This window comes from Convolutriloba macropyga, chromosome 3 (assembly GCF_964194025.1).
Source record: "Convolutriloba macropyga chromosome 3, txConMacr16.3, whole genome shotgun sequence".
In the NCBI taxonomy this organism is placed as follows: domain Eukaryota; kingdom Metazoa; phylum Xenacoelomorpha; order Acoela; family Convolutidae; genus Convolutriloba; species Convolutriloba macropyga.
The window spans coordinates 61160835-61169925 of NC_134470.1; the positions used below are offsets into that span (position 1 = coordinate 61160835).

The window sequence follows — 9091 nt, forward strand, 5'->3', positions numbered from 1 at the left end:
CTAAAATACCGGAAAAAACCAATAATAGCTCCAAAACAGTTTCCAAAATAGTTTCTGTACCTCTCCAAAACAGTTTCTGTGAATCGCATACATGGCGTCAAGAAAGCTGAGAAGCTCTACGAGAACCTAATGACCTCTGCGCGCTATCTGTTTATCCCGGTTTTGAGGACGAATTGTCAAATGGGTAAAGCTTTTTTTTAGAATGAAAAATCTGTCAAGCGAAAAATTGTATAAAAAGACCACACGACTATAATTGCTGCAAACATCATTTGAGAGCTATTAATAAGAATTTGTCATGAGATTGAATTTCTCAATTGCCCTGTAAATGATCTTGGTTTGAATGCTGACTGCCGTTGTTGTATTAGTATATAAAATTATTCTGTCATCAGTTTAATTAGAATTTGGACCGCGACTGTGGCGTTGACCTTGATCTTTGTATTCATATTGCCCTCGACCATAAGCTCTCCCTCTCGCACCTAGACGTTGTCGGAAATATGGGGGTTGACTATAAGATGTTTGACCTCGACTCAGATCTTGACCCGGCCTCTGAGTTGATGAGTTACGATTATAACTCCGGCTTCTAACCGGAGCTTCGCCTCTCCGACTACCTATTGGACCTACTGTTGACGCGTGAACTCGTCTGCTGTAATCACCGATCGTTTCATCTTGCCCTCTTGTTTGACCCCTGTGAAGAGTTTGACCTCGAGTGTGCTGTTGACTCTGATAGAAGTCATGACCTTGAGATCCACCGTAACTCTGATTAGGAAGTCCATAGCCATGGCTTTGGTTGTAAGCTTCCACTGCTGAATAATAAGAGCCTGTTTCCGATGTTGAATTTGAAATTTAAAAATGCTGAGGTTATTAGTTCAGCCATTTGTTGACTATCAACAACATAAAAACAAAGCATCCTTAATGTTTAATTACACTGGATGTAATTAATTACAAAGGTTGTGTTCATATTTTGGAAGCAAACAAAAAACTTAAGTAGAAATAAATTTGAATTTTCTAATTTTGCGTCTCTCTGACAACAATAAAAACCAATATATCCTCTAAATTTCTGCCCTTCTGACTTTTTATTGGCATTATGTTATTCACTCTTCGGCTTTTTTGAGCCCAACTTTTTTTGCCTCCGATGATGGCATTTTTTGCTAAAAAAGGAAAACTGGCTATTTAAAAACGGTTCAATCAATGCATCTCAATTAATTTTTTTGAGCTTTAAAGTCAATTTTTTTGAAAAATAGCAAATGCGCTGCCTGTTGGGTACGTGCTACCAACGTAAATGGCCAAAAATCTTTTACTGACAGTTTGACCTTCCGACAAAAATATCTTTGCTTGAATCTTTATACAAATAGAAAAGTTTTATTTGGTCATCTATGTAGCAATAAAATTGGAGCGGACTTTTAGAGGCTTTTAATTTTTTTTCATATAGATTTGCATGAAAACAAATCCTGAATGACATAAGTATTACATTTAAGTTCTTCTTTTTACGCTGCTAAATTCTTGGGCAAAGCGTATGGTTTGAATATCTACAAGTCGTATATTGATTATTCAGATTCCTATTTTCAAATCAATTTTCTCAAAAACCATCATGTAGATTTTAAAAATTGATTGCAATTTATCTGCGCCAGGCATTAACAATAACGCAAAGGCTGTTTATGCAATTGCTTGCAAATTCGGCACTAAGATAATTATTAAAAGCTGCAAAGCAATAACTTGGGCTATTGTTGGCCGTCTCCTGATTTCCGACTTTTAAATTGACCTCTCAAAACTTTAAGTCAAGGAGATGAGGCGAAGTGAGTGTGTGTCTTTCACATTGATCGTAATATAAGAATAAATGACAGAAGCAGCAAACATTTGTACAGATATATAATTAAAACGTAACGGCACAGCATTAAAAGAGATGCCACAGTGTCACAGCGTGTTAATCCTGGACCACAGTGAAGGTTTCAATTGAACGTAGAAGAATAAAGTCTAGTTTTTGCAAGAAGTCTGAAAAGGCCACAGTCAAGTATTTGGCAAATAAAACATTCGAATACGGTGACAAAAGTCTTCACAGACCAAATAGAGCACCGTACTATGTTTCGTAAGTTTTCAATGCAAAGTATTGGTCGTAGAGTTATTTCAAAAGTTCAAAATGGTGCAACATGTCATTACGTGGCCATTGTCCGAAAACAAAAATATCACTTAATTTTGCGCATCTTGAAAACAATCATTTTTGAGGTTGTGATTTGCCAAAACTGTTTTGCCAGATTTTCATTAGCAACTATTTGAGAAAGGATGCTTAGACTTCTTTTCATTTGGATGTCCAGTCCACAAATTGTCTCGTTAAACTACATATAGTTTCAAGAGGTACAATTCTGAAATTATTCCATTTCTTTTTTCCTTCCATTTCTTTAATTTGATACTGTATCAGTCGGAAATTCAGAGGGGTCTTGAGGGGTTGATGTTTTGAGGTGTAACTTTGAGATTTTAGAGCTTTAGAGGTATATAATTGAACTTTTGCTCTATCTAGAGCTTTATAGTTTGATAAAGGATAAAGAAATTATATAAAATTGTTGATATCAGGCCTAAACAAATTCTTGGACTTTTTTGTTGTTATCAATTTACACACTTCTCAAGTTCGTCAGCTCTTTTTCTGTTCAAGCTTCTTGTATGTTTTTGTGTCGATAACTCTTATGTTGGTTCATCAGTTAATGGAGCTTTTCTGGTAATATAATTGTATCGATCCCTTTTTACTGAGATAGAGGATAATTATAGGAAAAAATGTAATTATTGAAAAGATGTTGCTCTCATTTTCAGCCAACTTGATAACTGATAACACCTTTTCGCACGTTGTAAGTACATGGCTCTGCTTGATGTGTCACAAAGAAGTTGGTCAAAAGTTTAGTTCTGCAGGGTCTCAAAACCTTGCTTAAAACACGCAACATGCAAAATTAGAGAAGCCTTAATTTCATAGAAGTCAGCTTCTGGCTTTCTATGTAGGAAATTCTGTTATTTAATCTCTTGCACTGCAGAATTTCGGCAGTTTAAAACTTGAACGCTGATGTTTTATGTCAGCTTTTGGCTATTTTCTTCCATTTCGTGAGAATTTGAAATGAAATGACAGACAATATTGAATCTATTAACAAGTTTTAAGCCTAAATTTACGATAAGGCAAATATAACCACAAAAAAAACCAAATATTTCACAGCTGTTCAAAAATTCATTGATAATCAACGATATGAGATTAAAAGCCGTTTCTATTAAGGCAAGCAAACAGCTCGAGTTCCTGTTTGCCCGAGTCGAAGCGTAGATTTTTCCAGCATACTTTCAACGGATACATGCCGGTAAAATTGAGCGCAAATCTCGCTCAATCAAAAACAAATTCTCGACCCTGGTGGTTAGCCCAACCTTGGTTGGACCACTGTGCTGGATGCACATGATGTTGGCCAGAGTTGTCAGCTTGACCAGCATAACTTCTTTGTACGGGACTGAGATTCTGAGCTTCAACGTATGGTTGATTAGAGCCTGAAAACACAAAACTACAACTAATTTGAGCTAAACATAATCAATAATTGAGCGCCCCAGTTGAAAGGAGGGCAACTAGACAAACATCCGAATTAATGTCCTGTTAGACCGATTTTCAAACAGCTCAGATCAAAATGACCCATGCTCAAATGTTCATGGTATCATTAAGCAAGCATTCCGGATAGGCCAAAATCTGTAAAGTAGAAGCCAAAATTAGCTAGTTTTCGGTCAAGTGGGTTAAAATCAAAAACCAGTAGACTGGAGATAATGGGACTATTGAGAAACTCAACTGGTGGCTGTAAACGTCTATTGGAATTTTAACTCCGTGTGGTAGGTATTCTAGGTCGATTTGATCAACATAACAAGACTTAAAAATTTACGTATACGCGACGGTAAGTACGATTTAGTATAAGCCTCATTTTAGCCCGCTATAGTCTTGCCAATTACTATATTAGTTGCTTAGGTTTCAATAAAATAGTTAGGAGGAGTAAAATAAAATCAATACGGAAAGTTGGGAAAGGATAGAGCACAATTGAGGGGCGAATTCGTTGTTAAAATAAGTTGGGGGTCTTATGTTTACTGTTCGATATCATTATGTTCGTTCTTCTGTTCGTTTTCCATGGCAGGTTTAGCTGTTTATTATTTTTGACTATTCCGACCTCAATGATTTTTATAGCTTCCTATGAAAAATCAGTGAAGTTTTCTTACTTCTAATAGTTTTCCTTTTAAAAAAATTGATGATAAGACCCTCCTGTGCTTTTTCTTTGATTAGGAAGCAAACTCTTTTATTTTTTCTTAGGAAATTCTAGGGAAACACAAAAGTTTAACTCTCAGCATCATAGTCGTTGTTCGTTTTTGGAAGTGAGTCTCGCCTGTTTGTTTTGACTGCTTTTCATTTTAATAAATGACATGACCATAGTACTGCTTAAAGTAAAGTGACAGACTTGAAATAGTGTAATTCAGCGCTGAGATCTTTTATCCCGAAGGTCCGAGAGTTATGTCAGAAATGTACAGAAAGTGCACAGAATTTTTTTTAGAAATTTGTTGAAGATGTGCTGAAATTTTAACAAAAAAGTCCGCAGAAAGGGCACTGAGATCTCGACCCCGGCTTAATAGGTTCACATATAGCCTAAAAAAAGCTAATGTGCGAAACTGTTACAAACATAGCCGCGAATAGATTGCTGGAAAGTAGCCGCGATAGACGCTTGTGGCCCACAATGAATTGAAACAACTAAAAAATTAAGGTTGACAGATCCACCACCACCTTTTTAATAGACCACTAGACGTTTTGTGTTAAATTCGGACTTTCATTTTTATGAGACACATTTGCTCTAAAAGAAAAATGCCCTAATGGAGCTTTTTCAAAGTTAATATTCGATATTAAAAATCAAGACTCCATTACTCAGGAATTAGGGCATATAAGTTCGGCACTACTTAGATGCACACTACTGACCTTTAATTAGTAAATGTTCATAAAATTTAAAGTTCCGTAAGTGAGTTCAGAAGTCAATTTTTTGAGTGAGTTAAGTCAAGCAATTGACCTAAAAGCAGAAATGACGTCACGAACACAAATTTTAACTGCAAAGCAGTAGACGTCACTGAAGTCATTGAAATAGTCAATTCCAAGAATTCAGGGTAAGACGAAACAAAAATTTGTCAGACGATAAAAAAAACTAGGAGCGCAATAATAGCTGCCTGGAATTGCTGACGCGGCTATTAATTACCACCGTTTGACAATTATGAATTTTCCAAAAAAAATCGTTTTTTTTTTCTAACATGGGGAAACGAAAACAGTTCCTTAAACCAACGCCCGATTGTCCAAAGTGTCCCGAATCGGCGCTTTGGTTGGCGTAAGAAGTCTGCAAGTTAAGTTGTTGTCCACTAAACGGCATCTGAAACTGAAGGTTGGAAGACGAAACACCCGAACTGTGAACCCAATTTGCACTCCTCTGTGAATGTCCTGGTGATAGAACTTTCACTACTTGAGATATTCTGTAAAGCGAAACATCTTTGAAGCAGAAATGATTCTCTCAAAACTATTTTGACATTAAAATCTTCTTACAGGTCATTTTTGGCCCAGAGCACGCCCTCTTCTCCTATCTGTGGTCATTGCTATTTTATGTAACGGAAAATTGATTGAAATTTGATGTAGCGGACAAGCGATTAAAATTTTTGTCTTGATAATAGACAGACAAAAACTTGTAAACAAAAATCGGAATCCGCAATGAGAACTCTGATTGTAACGCTAAAATTTAATCATGTCTCTCACATAAAAATTTTCCAGAAATGGGCTAAAAAACCAATATCAAAAATCTTGCAGGAACCCTAACACAAACACAAGAAAGCAAACAGAAGGAGAAATAAACAGTAAAACTCTAGTACACAAGCAACAAGAAAAAGAGAACCGCAAAATCTCGCAACATTCACAAGAGGAAACCGCGAAGAAAATAACACCAGTATTACCCCAAAGCTGAGCACAGGCCAACAAGAAATGAGCAGTTCGAAAGGAGGATCTATATACTCAAATGGGTTTTTAATAGCCGCCTCAGCTTCTCACCCGGCTATTATAGTGCTCCTAATTGTTTTTTTTACAATTGAAAGTGTTTGAATTGTATTGGGGCGCTGTCTTTTTTAAGATCTGTTAACACATTTTCATGATTTTTGAAGTCAAATTGGAGTAGTGATTTTGGTCACACCGAAACAGGAAGTGGAGCGAAGAAGCGAGTGGTTTTGCGGCTTGAAATTTTTTCGCTCTAATTGTGAGTGCGCTCTAAAGTAGAGTTTTTTGTTTGAACCAAATTTCCATTTCTCACTGGTGGTTTTTGATCACATGCAGCAATTTCACTTTGATTTTCACTGTTTCTTCAATTTTTTGGATTGGTTTTGTCTTCTAAATGGAATTCCCAATCCATTCATAGTTCATTCGTGGCCTAGTTACTTGTTTGAACCAAACTTCCATTTATCACTAGTGGTTTTTGTTCACATGCGGCTTTTTGACAATGAGTTTCAGTATTTTTTGATTTTTCTTATCTATTTTTTTTCAGTATGGTTTTCCCAATTCACCCATAGTCCGTTCTAGGTCTAGTTGGTTGTTTAGTCAATCAAAATTCTCTGAATTGTACGTCAGGACTCGTTCTGCTATATTTTTTATTTCGTCTAATGAAAAACTTTTTGCCTTACCTCAATTTGCCGCATTTTCGAAATTTTGCTTGCAATTTTTTTGACTTCTCTAGGCTAGTTTTACTCTTCTCTCATTCTGCTAAAAGTGTTTTTAGACTGCAGTTGCTCAGAAAAGCAATTCAAATTGAACACAGTCAGTATCAAAAAAACTAAATCAGAAAGGGAAACGGGATAAACCAATAAAGCCCAATTTTAGATGCCGGTTAATCAAACTTCGTTCTTAGTTAACATCTCTAATTCTTATTGGTATTGATACTAGCCCTTGTGTGGTCTCAGTACGAAAAAGTAGCATGTTCAGCTCCAAAACAGATCAAAATAGTTCTTACTTTAAGTTTGTTTGCACAAAAATCATTTTTTCACTAGTTTTTGCTTCTTTCAATCCCAATCTTGGTTATGGGAATCAACGGCGATAATTTGCCGGCGATCTGCCGGTTTTGATTTTTGTTTAGTAAATTTTGACCGATCGATATATTCATTGTAGAGAGTTGTCAGTGGTAGCATTAAAAAGCATTTCCATCGTAAACTTTGGAATTGAAAATGTTTTTTCTTGACTTTCGTTTTCTAGAGCGAGTTATTCTGTTTTGAGTGTTTTTGTGAATATCACGCCAATTTGCGTTATTTTTTCACATATTCCTGAATTTTCGCCTAAAAATTCATGAAAATTGCTAAAATATGAAAAAAATTGTTAACAATAGTACTGCTGATTTTTTTTCAACCAAGAGAATTGTTGACTACTTGGTTTAATTTTTTTGGCTAAAATGTTGGCCAAATATTTTTTGTCAAAAAATACTTTTTTGTCAAAAATTGCCTAAAAAAAACTGTTTTAGTCAACTTTGATTAAATTTGACGAAAGTACTCACCCAAAAACATCTAATTTATTCTTTGCTACAAAAAAAAACTAATTTAAAACGGGACTTAGTTCTACCTTCATTTTCATTGAGAGCAGTGTGGAGTTAAAATTTTGCCATTTTTTGCTGAATTCACTCTATAATTATCAAAAAAGCAGCATTTATTAGTGCACTTTTAACTAACAAATTATGTAGATCTATCATATTCTAAGCAATTGAGTGTTCTTAATGGACAAACAATTTGGACTGTTACAATTTAAAAAAAAATTCAGATTGTAATTAGTCGGTCTCTTTCAAGAAAAGATCTTCTTTATGTTAATTTAAGAAAAAAAAAACAATTCAAATCAAAGCTTACTCAGTAGCTCCAAATTAATTTATCTATTAATTTCTTTTATAATCGAAAGATTATGGTCGTTTTGACATTTAAAAAAGTTTTATTTTTAAATCAACACCGGTTTAATGAACTTTGCCAATATTTTTCTCCTAATTTGATCAACTTGTAGCCCAGTGTCAGCAAAGAAAGAATGCTTCTTCTTCCAGTTCTTTCTACTGAATGGATAGTAAACTTTTTTAAGGTTTTACGAATAAGTTATTGTTGTCTGGATTTGATAACCCTAGAGTTCACAATTTTTTTATTTTTTTTTTGCATTGGCCAAATTTTCACGTTTTTTCTCGTTTTGTTATTTTATCACATTGACAGTTCATATATTTTAATATTGGTGTTCGAAAAAAGTCTCAATTGAACATATTTATCTCTTTAAAGTCATACATTATGGTTTTAACGGCTTCGACACCCCTTTCTTGAGGAATTCAATTGAATTTTTTGCATTTGTCTTTAAACGGTTGATTTTACTCTGTATTTTTAGTCGTACGAATTTTTCTGCATAATGACAAGTTTCACTTGCTTTCAATGGAAGTTTAATAGTGTCTGTTTTCTGATTTGAGTAGATAGCTGATGGCTTTCATGACTTTGAAATTAATGGTTTTCAAAAATAAACGAAAATTTTTAAACATTGAATTTTTGTTCTTTTTCTCTATTTTTTGCTGTGGGGGACGAAGCAAGTTTACGAAATCAAGCGTTTTTCAAAGAATTCACTATGAATTTACTGGCCTCCACGCAGGTTTTCCGCAAAAGATTTAGCTAATTTTTGGTACTTGTCTATATTTGACGTTCTTTTTGTAGGTGTAAGACATATTCTGAATAATTACAGCTCTCAAGCGCTTCCTTTAGAAGATTAAAAGAACCTATTTAGTTTTTCATTTTAGAGCTAATCGCTTTCATGACTTTGAAAATAAAAGCTTTCGGAAAATACAAGAGTATTACTTAATTTTGAACTTTCTGTATACATGTTATCTATTTTCAATAATGATAAATCGCATACCACATTATTGGCGTTCGAACATATTATGAAGTGCAATATATGGCTCTACGGCTTCGACCGCATTTTATCTCAGGTTTTAAATGAAATTTTGTTTATAATCTCTATTTGTTGTTCCTTTTGTAACCGCACAAAAAAATTGAATAATGACAGATTTTAAAGCCCCTTTACAGAAGC

General features: G+C 34.6%; 1 protein-coding gene across 1 annotated transcript in view; it reads right to left on the bottom strand.

Annotated features, from left to right (window-relative positions):
• Positions 1 to 322: 322 nt before the first annotated feature.
• LOC142336687 (uncharacterized) overlaps positions 323 to 9091 on the bottom strand; it is a 13597-nt gene continuing 4828 nt past the window's right edge. Inside the window, exons 2-4 of the mRNA XM_075385598.1 lie at positions 5316 to 5499; positions 3391 to 3507; positions 323 to 803 (exon numbers count right to left, since the gene is read on the bottom strand). Coding sequence (XP_075241713.1) covers positions 618 to 803; positions 3391 to 3507; positions 5316 to 5499 — 487 coding nt within the window. The 3' untranslated portion in view covers positions 323 to 617. The remainder of the gene's footprint in view (positions 804 to 3390; positions 3508 to 5315; positions 5500 to 9091) is intronic.